This window comes from Acartia tonsa, chromosome 5, assembly GCF_053477335.1.
Source record: "Acartia tonsa isolate MP-2025a chromosome 5, ASM5347733v1, whole genome shotgun sequence".
Classification (NCBI taxonomy): Eukaryota; Metazoa; Arthropoda; class Copepoda; order Calanoida; family Acartiidae; genus Acartia; species Acartia tonsa.
The window spans coordinates 54043194-54062666 of NC_137264.1; the positions used below are offsets into that span (position 1 = coordinate 54043194).

General features: G+C 32.4%; 1 protein-coding gene across 2 annotated transcripts; it reads right to left on the reverse strand.

Moving 5' to 3' along the window:
• Nucleotides 1–8129: 8129 nt before the first annotated feature.
• LOC145320389 (trypsin alpha-4-like) lies at nucleotides 8130–13170 on the reverse strand. Of its 2 annotated transcripts, XM_080162795.1 has the most exons (11): nucleotides 13044–13170; nucleotides 12216–12317; nucleotides 12058–12159; nucleotides 11583–11685; nucleotides 11111–11272; nucleotides 10688–10834; nucleotides 10394–10505; nucleotides 10180–10289; nucleotides 9930–10039; nucleotides 8675–8789; nucleotides 8130–8261 (listed from the first exon to the last, which is right to left on the reverse strand). In XM_080162795.1, exons 1-11 carry the CDS (start codon nucleotides 13094–13096, stop codon nucleotides 8247–8249), a joined length of 1131 nt encoding a protein of 376 aa, XP_080018921.1. In that variant the 5' UTR covers nucleotides 13097–13170; the 3' UTR covers nucleotides 8130–8246. The 2 variants fall into 2 exon arrangements, with proteins under 2 accessions (XP_080018921.1, XP_080018922.1); XM_080162796.1 differs by lacking the exon at nucleotides 12058–12159.
• Between the last annotated feature and the right edge of the window lie 6303 nt (nucleotides 13171–19473).

Consider the following 19473-nt stretch of genomic DNA (forward strand, 5'->3'; position numbering starts at 1 on the left):
TAGCCAACCGAGCATCTAACTCAACCATTCTAGTAGCCAAACCTGCCAAATGTTTGAGGTCTCAGGTCAAAAATCAGAACTGCTGTTCACATTTATCATCCAGGAGATTATATCTATTGCATAGTCAGGCATGACTTAAGCCTAATAATGACAACCACAATAACTGCTATTAACATCTCTGTTAGAATCCAAAAATCGACATGTCATTCAAAATACAGAAACTGCCAATGATTTTCGTTATAACAATGATGCTACTGTCGACACTCCAACCAATGATAACGTTGAAAACAATGAACAGAAACAACAAACACAGAGAAAACTGCAGCCGAACAAAAGCAACCAAAACCTTCGCCATAGATTGATTCGAAATCTGATCCATTTCGTTTTTCAATACTAACTATCGACAAAAACGCCAGCTATTGACAAGTAAGATATCCAACCTGGCAGTCAAATCTACAACAGCCACATCATCTTTAAGCCCCGCCTTCTTTAGAACAGCTAAAATTTCACTAACCAGCATTCTACTTTAACTGCCCACTGTATTAACAACTTACAAATATCCGTTTTATCAGTCATAAATATATTTAAGATACAATGCATGCTATTGAAAATTCTGCACAACTTCACAATAGCTTCTAGCCCATGGTGTATATCTCTGTATATCATTATCTATCAACTAAATACTTCTCATTTTGACAACTGTAAATACATCTCTTTGTAGCTACCTGACTCACTGTGCATTTATTTGCATCATCCTGACACACTGTGCACATCTGTTCAAAATAAATATCAACATAATTCGTTTAGCTCTTTGTATCTACCTGACTCACTGTGCATTTATTTACGTTATTCTGGCACACTGTGCACATCTGTTCAAAATGTTACAATATCAACATATTTCGTTTAACTCAATGTTATTTCATTATCCTTGACATACGAATCCTCAATTTTCAAATTAAGCTTCAAAACTACTCTCCGACGTCTTATTATCCACAACTGTTGCTTAAATGCTTAAATTTAACACCTCCAAGTCTTCAAAACTTTTCAACAGTTATTATAAATCTAGCAATCTATAAATCTAAATTACTTTTCTTCTCCTTGACAGCAGTTGGACTGTTGATTGGAGTACTTGTAACAGGTTGAGAAAGGGTTGCAACAACAGTACCAACAGATTGACTTGCTTCAGTAGGATTATGATCATCACTATCACCAGTACTATCATTAGCTGCATATGGTTTGCATATGGTTGATTTAAGACTCTTTGCCAAGATCAGTAATAGTCTTCCCATATATAGAGATATCATATTCAAGCTCAAAGATAGCTTCATCAATCATTGTTTGCAAGTATTTAATCTGTAACATCATCAGCTCTCCTTTTACTTTCAACTCTCTTCTTCAGCTCTAGTACATCATGAGGAAACATATTCTGTTGCACAATAGACAGAATATCAGTAAATCCATAAACATCCATAAACTCCAGCAGTTCCATACATTCCAAATATGTTGCCAATCCAGCCAGAGAATACAGGAACCTTGAACTTGATATCTACCTTCCTGGTGATACTCCAAGCTTCTTGACCGCATTATTGAGAGCAGTTTTAGCATCCTGTTTAGCTTCCTGTTTAGCTTCCTGTTTAGCATTCTGAACTTCAACAGACTTCACATCTAATCTATAAACAGATTCTCCAGCAGCAATAGCATGTTTCACAACATTACTGACCCAATTACCAAACAATCATAAATAACGCTCCTTTAATATCGATAAAATTCAACATATAATCGGTCATGTACCATAGTGTATCATGTACCAGCCTCCACTCTCTCTCCACCAACAATTCAACATATAATCGGTCAGAGCAAAGTGTATCATGTGCCTCCACTCTCTCTCACACCTTTTAACTATATCATAAACAAAACAAATCACTCACCTACAAATAATATCAATGTCAACACAAAACAATAGCCAAATTCAAAACTAGATTTCAGTCACCACCAACTACTTCTCTTACGGCCGATCTAAAACAAAATACAATCATTTTAGATGCCAAAACTTATTTAATACATATTTTATTTTCACTCAACAAAATAAAATAATTTCTTCAACATGTATTAGTATATATAACATTAATCAAATGTATATCAATATTGAACATCATTAAAAATAAAATCTTAACAAACTAAAACTCACCAACAGGTAATACTGTATCTCAACCACCACAACTACTCCTCTTTTCGACCAATCTAAAACATAATACAAGTATTTTAGATGCCATACTTAAATGTTATCACTTAACAAATAAAATTTCAACATGTCTACTTAAAAATGTATTAAGAAATATAATATTAATCAAATGTTTGTCAATAATTGAGCAACATAAAAATAATTCTTAATACAATATATTAGTCTAATACAGTAAAAAATTTACCTAATTATTCTATGAAATATCTGAATAATAACTTATATCATCCACAACTATTTTCATGTATTAGAATCTTGAAAGTTGAATCACAACTAACTATTTTTCTCTATACCTGAGAGCACTTTCTTGCGCAGCTCAACTTTTGCGCATACAACGCCCAACTCCAGCTCATCATTGCAGCTACCTCTCTGCACCACCCCATCTTGAGCATACCAACTCCGAGAGACAGTGCAAACTTTCCTTGCCAAATTTTTGCCCACCCCCCTTCTCCATGAAGAGAGACAGCTCCACACAAATATCTAATGCATTATAACAATTTTGCTTCATGAAATTCTAAGCTTCATAAATAATTTTGCTGAATCAACATCACTAAATCGCAATATACACTATTCTATATCGAGTGTCCTTAATAAAATTTAAGCTTAGACAAAAACTTAAAATAAGTGTCTGAACATTTTTCTTAATAATCCATTATAATTACAATTTACAAGTAGATTTCAATCCGCCCCTCAATATTCTTCCATTTTATTCTGATCCACCAAAACTTTTGCAATACGTTCATTATATTCCAAGTTTTCAATTTCAAGTTTGAGTGCAATTTGATTCACCACCCTGTGTTATTTATATAATTGCTTCTCCTATAATTAGGTTTGGTCCGCCCATCCATACGACCATTTTGATTCACCACCCTGTGTTATTGATATATTTGTTTTTTCTATAATTAGATTCGGTCCGCCCATCCTTACAACCGTTCGTCCTTCCGTCACTCTGTACGTCAATCCTTTTAGCTTTTTTCGTTAATTAATACATGTCAGCATTGTCCTATCGCTTCCACACTTTACATCTATCTACTTTTTGTATTTCGAACTTTACATGGTGATTTCTGCAGCAGGTAGGTACAATTTAGAAAACGTAGCAACACTATAATCATTTCTATGACGTCCGTACTTCCATTTGTAAACATGTTGATTTGACCACAAATTTCTATATGATCTAATTATCCGATTGTATACTAATTCCGGGAACAACAAAATTCAACATTATAATCGAAGCAGTTAAAATATCTAATTTATCCAATAATTTTATATGATCTAATTATCCGATTGATTCGATGTATATTGATTCCTGGGACAACAAAGCACAATACTTTATGATTGCGGTGTCAATAATTTCATATGATCTAATTATCCGATTGATTTGATGTATATTGATTCCTGGGATAACAAAGTACAATACTTTATGATTACAGTGTCAAGCATCCAATCACCCTTCAGACAACCAACACTCTGAGATGCACAACCTTTTTCGAGAAATCTTAACTGTGCATGATATTGAATTGCGCCTGTTTTAGCCCAAGGCATTCCCTCACTCTAACTAATCATCTGACACAGTAGCAGTGAACCAACTTTAACATCTGTGCATGGTAACGAGTTTCACCGGTTTTGGCCAAAACATTTCCCCCACTCTAACTTTTACGTCACACATCTCACATAGTAACAGTAGGAACCATTTTTAACTTTGTTAGTTATGACTCAGTGTCAGACCGAGATTCAAACCTATCACCTACCCAACGACAAGTAGATGTGCTACGTGTTAAGCGGTTTACAAGCGAAGCCACTCTATAAGCAAGTTCATAAAATGTAAGTAAAACATCAATCTGTATCAATCAGTTCTTTTTTAACAAATTTACTTACAATTTTACATCGACTCTTATGCACTTATTTTCTGATTATTCAGTTTTGACACTATACAAGTGTTGATGTTCGTTTGTCCTACCATTCAATGCTTCGCTTTTGTTAATGTTGTCTTCCTTGTTTTTTACAAAGATTATTCAGTTCTGACACTATGCAAGTGTTAATGTTCGTTTGTCCTACCATTCAATACTTCGCTTTTATTAATGTTGTCTTCCTTGTTTATTACAAACAAATTTGCTTACAATTTTGCATTGAATCTTATACGCGTATATTCTGATTATTTAATTTTGACACATACATCATATCCTCATTACAATAAAAATCATATATCATATAAATCATATATCAACATTTACTATCCATTTTTATGAATATTAATATCCTTGGTTTATACATCATATTCGAAAACGTTTCATATACAATAGAAGTCATATATAAGTCAAACTAAACTTGCAACATTTAACCACCAAGTCTAAACAACACATTTAGTATTAATCTATATAATCATTTTCAACAAGCATCCATAAATAATATATCCATTGTACAATCCAATTCTACACACATATCTCTCTCTCACTCTCTCTCTCTCTCTCTCTCTCTCTCTCTCTCTCTATCTCACATCATAATCAAATACTGAATAACGATTTTTGCTTCATTAAAAAATTTTTGCTGAGTTATGCATTCCAATCTTAAATCGCCATTTAATTGTTTAAAATAAATCTAGTTAAATCCACAAAAATTCCGCCCACCAATCAAATATCACATTCTACTGATCATGATGACAAGTATGTATCAATCCAAATCAACGTAAATTCAAAAACAAAACAAACAAAATTTCTGTTCTATCTATAATAGAAATTTCGTACTATGAATAATATATCACAGATCAAAGATCACATATCTATTTTCACGCAATTACAATCGTTATTATTCATAGCACATTTTAACCATATTCAAAATATTTTGTTTCCATACATATAAACTTAAGAGTAGCTCTACTCTTTTTTATACATAAACCGCAATATAATTGTTTTTAAAATTAAATACTTAGAACCATAATAACTGACTCAACTTTTAAAACAATTTACAGCCTTTTATCAAAATTCTAATACTTTTTAAAATATCCAATTTCAAATTTTTATCCAATTTTCATAAAATCACGATATTAACATTTAATAAAATCAATTTTCTTCCATTAACAATTTTACAAAATTGTATTCCTATTTTCGTTGAAATTAATCCATCTTCAATTCTTTATTATTCTTATCTCTGTTAGACTCCACAATAGTCTGAAACAAAAATAAATATTTCCAAATATCCAATTCCAGTGTAACAAAACAAAAAACTAAATGCATATATTTTGATTTTCATAATAACATAATCTCATAAACTCGTATTCAACAGTTAACAAAATGTTATATTTCCAGAATTCAAATAATTATCATAAATCAAAATATTTTCCATCACAAACTTTATAGAGTTGCTTCGTTTCTCTCCTTATTATTTAAACAATGTTAGCACTTTTCAAATTATAACCTTATGCATGGACACATCAATGACAGATAAATTAACATTTATCCCACTAATTCGAATAATATCAGAGATCTACATTGATTAGTAATGGATACGACAATGGCAAATAAATTGACGTTCATTCCCAAAAAATCGAGTAAGATCAGCAATATACATGGATATAACAATAGCAAATAAATTTGCGTTCATTCTAGAAAAAGTTGCTCCACAAATAATTGATATGATTTGTATGTCAACATAACATCTCCGAGTTTTTCATCCTAAATAAAAATACTTCCAGATGCACAACTTCTATACATTTTTTATAAGCCGTCATGTCAAATCTATCAGATACAAAACTTATTCAATTATAGATATCTTAATTTCAAAACTACAAAAATCGATCGCCGCCACACCGCCGTCAAATCGCCGTAGTACATGTATATCCTGCTGATACAATCCAAAACTGTAGAGAAAATCCTTCTTCCCTGCAAATTGTAGAAAGAAATACTCGTTTAATCAATACACGTCTGTCCTGAATAAGCTATAGAAAGAAATACATGTCTAACAATATACGTCTGTCCTTGTTTACGATACATGTAATCCTTGCTGTAGAGAGAATACATTTTTAACAATACTCGTCTTTCCTCGTCTCCCTGAAATAAACTGTAGAGAGAATACATATTTAACAATACTCAACTGTCCTCGTCTCCCTGAAATAAACTGTAAAAGGATATATTTTTAACAACACATGTCTATCCTTCTCTCCCTGCTGATACAAGTCCAGGGCGGCACCTTTACCCCTTTCATGGTGTCCTCCACCAACATAGTACATGTCCAGGGCGGCACATATCTTTCCCTGGACATTATGTTGGTGTCCTCCACCCACATGTTGTCCTTCACTAGACAGGATGGTGTCGTGGTGTCCTTCAATGGACAGGATGGTGACATGGTGTTCTTAACCATCACATATCTCTCCTTCACCAGGGGTTCGACCTGGTTCACCATCTCTCCATCCTTCTTTTGGTCCACCATCTAATAATACAATTAAAAGAAAATCTGAGCTATAGATTCATCCTACCGACTGCGCCAAAATGACGTGTAGCAATAGTAAGAATAAACAGCTAAATATTCTAATAAAGTGTATTAATTCAAGACAAGTTAAACATACAATATTAATATTAAATATAATAGCAAGTATTCACTTTTAGGTTTGTGCCGAGTTGCAGAGCAAAGTCTTGCTCCGAAACGGGTGACACAAGAACTGAAAGTTAATATATAAAATACATACAATGCTCTCAAGGCAGGGAGGAAGGGACTATACATCACATGTCTATCATTCTTGCTTCGAGACATAAAAAATATTTGTCTGTTTCTCTATCAATGTTTTTTCTTTTTGTGTGATTCGCCACTTGTAGATGTTGTGATCCTTTTGAAACAAGTATAAGTAAGGTTTTATTCTGGTGTTGTTGAAAATTGTAGATAAATTTATAGCGGTTTAGAAGATCAAACAGTCCTACAGCTCAATGTTGGGGAGCCGGAGCCGGGAGCCATGAAGCCGCCATATTTTGCTGGAGCCGGAGCCGTAATTTTTGTTAAAAACGGTTCCGGCTCCGGACTAGATAAATAAAGAGATTTTTTATAAATTATAATTTGGTAACTCTGTTTTGTCATGTGCAAATGCACTTTTTAAGTTTTTCAAGTCCATTTTTATGAAAAATTGAACATTTAAAACCTTCAAAATTCAAAAATAGATGTGGGAAAAAAAATGTTGAGTTTTTCTTTGATTTTAGGTCGGAGCCTGAGCCAAAGCCGACATCATCACAGACGGTTCTGCGGAGCCGCACCAAAATCAAACGGCTCCGCAACGCTGCTACAGCTACTTTAGTTTTCAGAATATTTTTGATGGTTCTATAATTTCATCTTTTAAGCACTTCTTTAAGGTTATTGAATTTACAATAATTTCAATATAAATTCACAAATATTTGTATCTCTGGGGTCTTTGAAATCATTACATCTCATAAATTTAAACATTTTTTACTTTAAAAGTTTGATATGTTAGCAGTAGATGTCGTCTTACATGAAAATAAAACAGAAGAATAACAAATGATATAATATTGATTTATATACTCCAAATCTTTAAAACTTGTCACAGTAAGTTACAAAGATTTTAGGAAAGATTGTTTCATTAAAAATTTTAAAAATATTTTTTTATTACTCTAGTCATCAACATCCTAAACTAAAGTTTTCTTATTTGTTAGCTTAAGAACCTTGGAGACTTTTATTGAATTTTGATTGGTTGGTTCATTTAGATGAGTGTCCAAACATTTCAACTTGTAATCTACAGAGGTGGTAATTTTGTGTATCATCATTGGAGATGTACATCAATATATCAGCAATTATCTTATCCTTTTATATCCCTGATGTTATAGTCTAGAGACTTGTTTTTAATTTCTACTTTTATGAACATTAATATTTTTGTAAAAAATAATAAAAATAATACTTGCAGCCATTTATAATTTATTTGAAAAATATTGAATTAAATATTTAAAATCATATTTAGCATTTATTTTTTTACAATAGTTCCATTTCAATCCAACGCTTCTGTCTGTCTCAGTCTTTAACCATAATAATTCTGAGAAAAAAAAAATTTAATCAATACAACATTCAATCAGAAAAAAAGAACAAAATTTTTTTTATGATATATAAGAAACAAAAAGGAAGGGGACATTATACTGTTAATTGCACTGTTAAGTCCCCAAAGTTTTATTTTTATATTTTCGTTAAATTTTTTTCTGTTGGTTCATGAAGTTGAGAATCTAAACTTTTCAACCAGTAATATACAGAAGGGTATATATGTGTAACATTATTTAAGATGTACATCAATTTATAGGCCATTGTCTTATTCCTGATAAGGAGTACTATTGTTAAAAGATTTGGAGATAGAGACAACAAGTATTTTATTTATGAGACATGCATTACTGGCTGACAAATATTAAATAGCCGACTGTTTCAATTTAAAGCAGCTCAAAAAAAATCTATACTTACATAATAATCTGGCTCAGTAGTAGTATCAGGCTTGGTAGTAGTAGTTGCTCCAGTTGAGCCTCCACAAGATCCATCAGCAGTGCTGGTCTTGATCCAGTCCAGGTAGGAGGTTACTCTAGATGGTAAGAAGCTAATATAAATCTTTGAATTTATCTCCCCCATTGAATAACATCATATGTTGCCAACAACAGATCGATACCAGACAACACCAACAACATCTCCACCTAGTGTATATTCAAGGAGTGGTGTGAGCACACCCAGATCCATACCAGACAACACCAACAACAAATTTAACTGTCATACACTCCAGAAGTTTTAAAATCACAGCCAAATACATTGATTATAACACCAACAACATATTTACCTTGTGTAAACTCTAAGAGTGATATGGGCAAAGCCAGATCCATACCAGACAACACCAATAACATATTTACCTGCCTTTTACTCCAGAAGTGATATGACCATATCCAGATCAATACCAGACATAATCAACAACATATTTACCTGGCATATAATCCAGAAGTGGTATGAGCATAGCCAGATCCACAACAGACAACATCAATAACATATTTACCTGCCTTATACTCCAAGAGTGGTATTACCATATACAGATCCATGTGACAACACCAACAACATCTTTACCTTATGTATACTCAAGAAGTGCTGTGACCACACCCAGATCCATAGCTGACAACACCAACAATAAACTTACCTGGCGTATCAGCCAGATCCATACCAGAAAACACAAACATCATATTTACCTGGCATTTACTCTAAGAGTGGTATGACCATATCCAGATCCATAGCTGACAATTCCAACAACATATTTACCTGGCGTATACTCCAGGAGTTGTATGGACACAGCCGTTTCCATACCAGACAATACCAATAACATATTTACCTGCCTTATACTCCAGGAGTGGTATGACCATATCCAGATCCATAAGCAACAACACTAACAACATCTTTATCTGGTGTATACTCAAGGAGTGGTGTGAGCACAGCCAGATCCATGCCAGACAACACCAACTACATCTTTACCTGGTATATATATTCCAGAAGTGGTGTGATCACATCCAGGTCAATACCAGACATAATCAATAACATATTTACCTGACTTATACTCCAGGAGTGGTATGACCATATCCAGATCCATAAGTGCCAACACCAACAACATATTTACCTGGCATATATATTCCAGAAGTGGTGTGATCACATCCAGATCAATACCAGACATCATCAACAACCTATTTACCTGGCATATACTCCAGGAGTGGTATGAGCACAGCCAGATCCATAGCTGACAACACCAACAACAACATATTTCCCATTTTCAACAACCACCAGTGGTCCACCAGAATCACCCTAAAAAGTAATCATATGAAATTATAAACAGTTGCCTACAGTATTACTCCAAATAATATGAAATATATGGTTAAAGTTTCTAAAATAGCTTCCTGTAAAGTTTCCTTAGCATCAAATAATGTAACTATATGATAGCTAACCTGACAAGAATCTGTCTTTGTCTCATAGGCACAGATAGTAGATTTCTTTTCTCCGTTAGTCATATAAACACAGTTTTCAGCATTAGAAGCTAGAATTTTAACATTTGTGGCCTAGCAGAAATTGTAAAACTTAAATAATATTCCAATTCAGGGATGAAATATGACATTAATGAAGATTTTTTATAAAAAATTTTATATTTAAGTTTTCTTCATTCCTTGAGAACACAAGAAGTCTTTTGTTGGAAAGTTGGTTTCTGTCCCTCTGCTGGAGTGTGGCCAACAGTACCACCCCAGCCAGATACAGTAGCAGTAGCTCCAACATAGGTCTAGATCAATTAGATTGTTAGCTATCAATTTGTCAAAACTTATAAGGTGGATCAAAAGCTAAAGAAATTACTTTTTCCAATGCATAGTTTAATGTGAATAAATTAAATGGATTAGAAGTATAGTGGAAAAATTTCAAAGCAAATGATATGTCTGATGTTGCTTAAAAAGAAAATATTTTTACCTTGGAAGTATCAGTTGGAAGACAAGCTGGCTTCACTTTGTCAGTAAATTTGATATCAGCTTTAAGTTCCAGAATAGCAATATCATTCATCATAGGTGATGGTTTATTGTAATCTGCTCTTTCTATAAACGTCTCTACTTCAATCATCTAAGAATCAAGTGTTTTGATTATTCAATATTTATATGATTCATGTCATTATGCAAGAAATAGATAAATAAAGTTTTCTAATGAATTTTCGGGAGCATCCATTTTTTCATTAGAACAACCAAAACAAGTACAGCAACAACATAAATCTTTCAACAAGATTAACTTAAAAGTTCAATCAATCTAAAATTTCCATAGGTCAGTATACACAATTTCTTTTGGCCCTATGTCTTTTGTAAACTAGGATCTAGTTAAATGAAGATCATATTATTTGATTACCTGTCCTCCTTCATTAACTCCATCACAGATAATGTGTTCACCAACAACAACCTTTACACTATTAACAGGATGCTTCATCTGGTTAGCATCAAACAGGCAGTGCATGGCAGTCAAGACATATCTCTTGTTGATGATGGTTCCTCCACACATATATCCATTAGCCTAAATAAGTTCAAGTCTTTGATTTTAAAATAACAAAAGGTTAGATAAATAATACTTTAGATTTCTGTAACTTGGACAATATTGCCTGTGAATTACTAGGAAACCTATACGCAATGTAATTTTTTTTTACAACTAACTTTTATAACTGGTACAAGACATTTAATAGGTTTAATTCAAATATTTTAGTATAATCAGGAGGCGGGAACATTAGACTCAGATCCCAATGGTATTTACAGTCTAATATCAAATACTTGACAATCAATAAGCCTTATAATTTATACTTCAATAAGTCTCAATTGTATCTCTCTACCTGTACTTGAACTTGGTAAGGAAGACTGTACTTGGTTACTTCAGCTCCACCAACAATTCTGCCTGCTGCAGTAGCTGTTGCACATCCGCAGTCATTTAGTGCTCTAAACAAATTGTTCCAATTCTATTATACATAATTTCTAAGTTCTACACATCAATTATTGATGAAATTGTGAAAATTGAAGGATTAGTGTAGTGAAATAGAAATTATTTTAAATGATATCTTATTCAAGAAAACTCAATGAAAATCCCAATGAATTACGGTTCTACAGCTTATTCAATTTTACCTTCCACTTGCATCCTCAGTATTATTAAACATCCATGCAAAGTCAGGGTTATTATGGATGTCCAAAGGATTATGACCATGCAAGTTTTGTTCAATTCCAACTCTAATAAGGAAAAGATTACCAATTGAAAACCAATCCTATATCTTAAACTAATCAAACTGTTAGTTGATTATATCTGAAGATGATAACCTGTCATTGGCTTCTTCAGTGCTATTGAACTCCCAGGCAAAATCAGGATTGTTGTGGATATCCAAGGGATCATGACCATGGAAGTCTGGTTCTTCTCCATTCCTAGATTGTGAGACTGATAAAAAAAATATAAAATGTAATATAAAAACAAGGATAACCTGCCATTGGCTTCTTCAGTGCTATTGAACTCCCAGGCAAAATCTGGATTGTTGTGGATATCCAAGGGATCATGACCATGGAAGTCTGGTTCTTCTCCATTCCTAGATTGTGAGACTGATAAAAAAATATATAATGTAATATAAAAACAAGGATAACCCGCCATTGGCTTCTTCAGTGCTATTAAACTCCCAGGCAAAATCTGGATTGTTGTGGATATCCAAGGGATCATGACCATGGTAGTCTGGTCCTTCTCCATTCCTAGATTGTGAGACTGATGAAAAAATATATAATGTAATATAAAAACAAGGATAACATCCCTAAGTAGCAAGGCTCAAAATTATGGATGGATATCCAGAAATAATGAACTATAGAGAAGTGTCATAAAAAATAAACTTAAAATAAAACAATCAGGAAACCTTTCAAAATTTATTAATAAGTGACCGTTTTTGCCCACTCAGAGACATTTTTTGGTGTATATTATAAAATATTAATTGTCAGGAGTTTGAAAAGCTTTAGATTGTTGTTTTAGCCATTTCAATTAGAGACTTATCTAGTGAGTGAAAACATGAAAATCTAGGAAACATTCAAGCACCCCAACCATTAAGCAAATCTAAATGAAATGTGGTGAAAATAAGTAAAATGTCAACTTGTCTAATCCCTGAAAATTTAGGAATCGATCAAGCACCTCAACTAATATATTCAAATTCTGCAAATATTAAACTTGATGGAAATATGTAGAATGAGAATTTTCTCTATACCTGAATATTATAGCCATCTATCTTAATGGTCCAGGAGGGAAAAGAAGAACTTTGTTCAAAAATGTAAACCTGGTAAGAACGGAAGCAGATGCCACGGAAGCTAGCAGAACAAGATGTAACATCTTGGTGACTGATACACAGTCCTAAAAATCCTAACTTTTTATACAAGGTCTGTGAAAAGACCATCTGTTAACTACAAGTGTTGGTCTCTATTGTCCTGAAAATTTTCTACATTTTTCCTGAAAATTTGTTTATTTTATTGTAAGAATAAAAGAGGAAGAAAAACAATAAGAATGGAGGACATAGAAAAGTTTAATCTACCCTGTTTCCAATCCTATACCTAACCTAATCTAAAGTAAAAAAAAACTAAAAGTGCTCGACTAGGCACATTGAGGCAAACTGACATTAATCTTATCTTAACTCTTTGTTGATTGCATTGCCTCTGTCTTTTAGCACCTCCCCGATGACGAGCTGATGCGCTTCGTGTTAAGCCACAGTTGCGGATTAGATCTGAGACGTTTTTTTAGACCAAAAATGGAGAATAAACAGTCCACCTCCAATTCCCCCGCCCACCCATTCGTTACCCTTGCATCCACCTCCCCTCTCCTTCTCTGCCTTAGCATTCTTTTTATAAAAAGCCACCTCTGTATGTTGAATTACCAATCCTTCCATATTTATGAAGTAGCTGCGATACTAAGAAATTAAAGTTCATGAGTGTCCCTTTGTCCTTTAAATGTACAAAAACCAGGGACAAAGGGTACATTTGGCTGTTAATTACACTAGTCCGCAAAGTTTAATATTAACGTTTTCTTATTCGATGGCTCAACAACTTTGGGGACTATTACTGAATTTGATTGGTTGGTTCATTAAGTTGAGTGACCAAATGTTTCAACTTCGAATTTCAATATACAGAAGGGGTTGTTTTGTGAATAATCATTTGGGATGTACATTGATTTATCGTCAAATGTCCTATCCTTTTTGTATATCGCTGTGTACAATTATTGAAAAGAATTACGTTGTCTCTAACATCTAAGGCAAATAAAGATAAAAGCAATAAATATAGATAAAATCATCCTATTCAATAAATCTGGACAGTCTAGATACATTATCATGCAATTAGACCAATAGTAACAATCTGACTACATTATTGGTTAGAAAAATAAATTTTTTTAATGAAATAATCCACCAAAATCGCATAAAGAATCTACAATAATAAACAAAATCTTATGTTAATAACCCTTTATATGGTTTTATTTAATTTTTGTAGATTTTTATGCAATTTAGGAGGATTTTCCACAAAATTAATTTTGCCTCACCATCGACCATGGACCCATTTTTTTAAGAATCCATCTCAGTTATTTTTTTCTTTTTCTTTTATGCAATAATTCAGCTAAAAATAATTGAATTTTTTTTGATAAATATTTGTCTGGGCTGATAATATCTGCTAGAAGTTCCTTTTTATGTAGGACAAATCATTTTTTTTCTTTGATATCTAGGGTAATAGATCTATTTCCTAAAGAGCAGGACAAGTGATCAACTGAAAATTGATTACCCATTTGTTCTCCAATTTCTGAAGTTGTACGACAGATAACCAAACTATTGCAAACGCTATTTTCAGCTACTCCGGTCAAAGGGAAAATCGATATGATGTATGAACAATTGATACATTAAACATTCAAAATTTTAATTTTTCAATTAAAAGCTAGGTACACTTTCGGAAATTAAAATTCAGTACATCAGATAAAAGTTTCCTAATAAATAAATCTATGCAGTCTAGATACATAATCATGCAATAAGACCAGTAGTAATAATGAGACCACATTGAGAAAGTTATACTTTTTAAAGAGCAGTTATTTTTTTAAAAGTTTAGTATTTAGCAAACTCAGGGACAAGGGAAGGCTATTCTGGCAAACAATAGTAAAAGGCAATATTTCACCATAATCTAAATTATTCCAGTTTGCAGCTAGAGCAACTTTTAGCTTCAGTATGATCGTCAAAGATCAATTTATGATGCAATACTAACTTGATTTTGTCAGGTTTGTTGACCACAATATTACTAAAAGCCTATCTAATCAAAATTCTTAAAATAGAGAACGATTTATTTCATTTAACAAGTATACAGTTGACTAGTTAATTTTTTTTCTTGTTCTTACTTTTTTTTATAAAATTGTATCATAAACAATTTTCAAAACACATGTATGTTCAATGATTATTAATTATGTACTTTATCTATCTTTGACCCATATTATATTTTTTGTTTGAGACACCTAGCGGCCAGATTATAAACTACATATTTAACAAAGCGCATCAAATTTTCTTTTCTTTGCTTGCACAAAAATATTTCAAATCTTGTATTATAGATGATAAATCTTAATGTATGTAAGTAAACACAGACAAACTAAAGGAAAATGGGCATGCAAAAAACTTTATCTTTGAAAAGATATCATCGTCATCCTATTATATAAAGTAGTAAGCATTTTTTGTCTGTCCTGAGGGATCTCGCTAACTGCTAAACCGATATTGTTCTCTGTTACTGTGAAGCTTCTTATAGGTCCTGGGAAGGTTTTAAACTATTTTTGGAGAGGGTGTCTTTACCCCCCTCCCCCCAAAAATATTTTTTTAACTCTTTTTAAACTCAAATTTGAAATGGGATGAGGTCGACTTTTCCCCCTCCTACCAGTTATAATTTTTTTGTCAGTAGAGAAGGATCTTGCTAACCGCTGAACCGATATGGTCCTCCTTTACAGTAAAGCCTCACATAGATCTCGGGATAGTTTTAGGCTATTTGTCTTCCACCTCCTTACCCCTTCGTAGATAGAGTCCCCTAGCCACTAGTCCTATATACTGTATTAAGGATTTGTTGTCTGAAGCTTAAGATCACAATAACTACTGAACCGATTACGTTCTCTCTTTGAGAGAATCTTAAAATAGGTCTGGTAATGGTTTCAGGCCATTCTAATTTGATATTTAGGTCTTGAAATGATTTAAAATTATTTTTGTAGTCACCTTCTGCCTATTTGAATAAAAAGCCCCTAGATCGAGGCTATTAAAAAATATAATACAGACTTAGACAAAACTAACTAACCTTTTATTTTGAATTAAACAATAATATATAAAAATGTTTTTAAATTAATGATATATTTACATATAAATTAAGAAACTTAACAAAACAATTAAAAATGATAACAATACATAGGTAACAATAAATTATAAATGATTACAAATTTTAGTAAAATATATTCATGAAATAGCTTAATTTTTTTTATTTTATGTAATTGCTGACCTTTATAACAAATATCAATGCAGTAAAATAATCTAATTGTTTTCCTGTCTAGCTTAAAACACCCTTTCTTAGAAACCCACCCGAACTATTTTTTCAGTTGTAATCCTAAAATGCAAGTAAGTCATACTATTGTGTAGAACTGTAATATTCTAAACTAGCTATCTACAGGCTACAGCTATTACAAATGTTAAATCAAAGCCTTCAATTCAAGTACAACTGGCTAATTTTTTGGCCACTAAGAAGACATTTTATTTCAATGATATTTGTACCAATCTGTTTAAATGATCTCAAAAATATCTATTTGGATAATTTTATATTGCTATTGATTCTTCTTAACCTTAATTTGTTTGATCATTTAAAAGCTTAAAGGAAATTGATTTTATAGCATCTATGAGGTCAAATTTAAGAAAGGTTTTAATCAGAGCTTACAATTTTAAAAAAGGAGGGGGGGGGGAGGGGGTAATGCAACCATCTCGTAATCAATGATTAAATGGCACTTAGAATCCAGATTTCGTTACGAAACTTGACATAAGTAATCCTTGATAGGTCTATTTTCCCTAAATTGAACAAAAAGTTGGAAAAGTAGCAACTAGCCATTTTTTGGCTATTTTCAGGGCAAATCCATCACGAAACCTATCTCCACATAATCCTCTTTAACTCTCCAAAACGGTTCTGGCCAGTATTTGCTGGTACTATTTGCTGTTGATTCCTACGTAATTTATGACAGATTTGCCGTAAAAATAGCAAAAAAAACAGCTAAACGGTTAAGCTGTAACAAATATACATACCAAGTATTAATAAGTTTCGTAATGAAATTCGGATTCTAAGTGCCATTTAATCATGGATTACGAGATAGCTGCATTAACCCCCCCCCCCCCCTTCCTATTTCTAAAGGACCTTGTAAACGTGTTGAGTCTTACTACTTTAAGTACTTTTTTATTGTTATACCCAGGAAGGATTTTCCTCCATAATTTTTCCCACTAACCCTCTAACTACCCCTTCCCGCTTTAAATTTGGCCCATGAAAGTTTTCAAATATTTCTTTTGTTCTTCTTACATTTTCGTATATCTTCATTGGCTGTGCTTAGCTGTCTTCTACTAATTCTCCTAGAACAAATATCTAAATTATTTCTTCTTACACAAATAAGATTGTATGCATGATATTTTAGCAGAACTGCTATAATCATATTTGTTTGTCTAACCATTGTCTTTGTATAAGATTCTCTAACTTGTAGATAAAACATAAAGATTTTAATGATTTATAGCAATAGTCTTAATAAAAAAGGGTGTCTTCCACAGAAAATTGATGCAGAATTTATAATAAATATGTTGAGATAAAGAACATTAGTAGACATAAGTATCAAAATAGTTTAAGTGGAGGGAAGGAATTAAAGCAAAACAAAAACGTATTAATCTTACCTTACCCAATTGATCCATCTCGTCATTATCAATAGCCTCAGGTATAACTTCCTTTTGTAAATCTCTTCTATTTTTCAAGGTCCATCCTTAACAAAGTAATATTATGAGAAAAAATTCAAATATAAACAAGGATGACAACATCCATAAAAGCGAAGCTATGAAATGAAAGGACAAACGAACATTAACACTTGTAGATTGTTATAACTGAATTAGCAGAATATTAAATGCATCAGCACAAACAATATTGTAAGTAAATTTGTTGCAAAACTGCATTAATAGATGATACTGTTTAAGGACCTACTTACATTTTTGGGACTTATTTATAGAGATGCTTCGCTTATAACATTGTACCTCCTTGGAATAGGAATCAGTTTTCAAACAATCAGAAGAATCGGATAATTTTAACATACAAAAATTTGTTGTCAAAAAAGTTAAAAATCAACATGTTTAAAATGGATGAACGGACATTCTCGTATTGATTATAGAGTTGCTATGCTTTCTAAATTGTACCTATTTACTACAGGAATCATCAAGCAAAGTTTGGAATCGATAGGACAATTCTAACCTGTTTAAATTAACGTAAAGAGCTAACTTTGATGTACGCACGGACGGACGGACCGACCCTAATTATAGAAAAGCTTTGCTTTAAAAAAGGCAGTCCCACGGATTGTATTTAATATCAAATATTTAATATTTGTTTGAAGATCAAGGATATTCGGGTATGGTCTCTTTCGTGGTAACACCCCTTAAGGGGCGATTCTTATTATTTTCAAAGTGGCTTTTCTCCTATTTCTGCAGGGCCAATAGCCTAACCCTGAGGGGCTATCACCTAACCCAATATAACATAGCCTAACCTAAAATAACCTATTTAAAGTCATTTTGAAAATACGAAGAATCGCCTCTTAAGGGGTGTTGCCACGAAAGGGACCCTTCCCGGATATTCTATAGAAAAATTAACTTTTACGCAAGTACGCAAAAAAAATTAAGAAAGTAAAAATTGCCATTATAGAAAAAAAATATTGTAAGAGTATGATTTTCAATAAAAATACTAATATTTTTAAAACTATGAGTTAGATAAGTTTAAACCCATTTCGTGGAAATAAATATTTGAAACGGTTAAAAAAATTATCAACCTTGTTTTAGAATAGCTCATGTGTATAAATGACGTAGTATGTCTTTTTGTCAATCTGTTTTTATAATTTGAAATTAAATTGACTAACCTTTTGAGTTAAATAAAATAAACGTAAAATTTAACAATAAAGCCACTTGTCCTTTTGTCCATTTGTTATAATACAAAATTCTTAGAACTACGGGGAACCTAATTTTGATACTATTACCCACACAACTTTTGAAAATATGATTAAAAACAAAAATATATTAAAATCAAAATATTAGAAAACTTAAAAGGCTGCTTTAAAGCAGTCCGGCTGCTATGGATGTTATTTGCTCAAATATGCGCTAGAATGATGGGAAAGTTGACAAAAATTCATATGTGTAGCTTTAACAGTAGCTTAGTAAACCTAATTTCCCTCATAGTGTTAAGCACTTACAGACAGACTGACGACGAGAATTGGATGGTGGCTTCACTACTAAAATAAGTCAATTTTATTCCTATCCATTTGAAATAAAACACCCCCTTCAGCACGCCTCTGGTTGATAAATGTTTATTAAAATAGTTACCAGCAAGGCATTGTTTCTTGCAATCTCTGAAACTGATTACATTTTACCAAACGTTTCTGAAATTATTACATAAATAGTATAATTAAAAATCACTTTACTTGATATAGCTGAAATATTA

Excerpts from the sequence above, each read along its gene's own strand:
- LOC145320389 (XM_080162795.1), bottom strand. The coding sequence starts at position 13,096 with ATGTTACATCTTGTTCTGCTAGCTTCCGTGGCATCTGCTTCCGTTCTT. Across the intron at positions 12,318-13,043 it reads TCTGCTTCCGTTCTTACCAG|GAATGGAGAAGAACCAGACT; the intron begins GTTTACATTTTT and ends CTCACAATCTAG. Across the intron at positions 12,160-12,215 it reads ACTGAAGAAGCCAATGGCAG|GAATGGAGAAGAACCAGACT; the intron begins GTTATCCTTGTT and ends CTCACAATCTAG.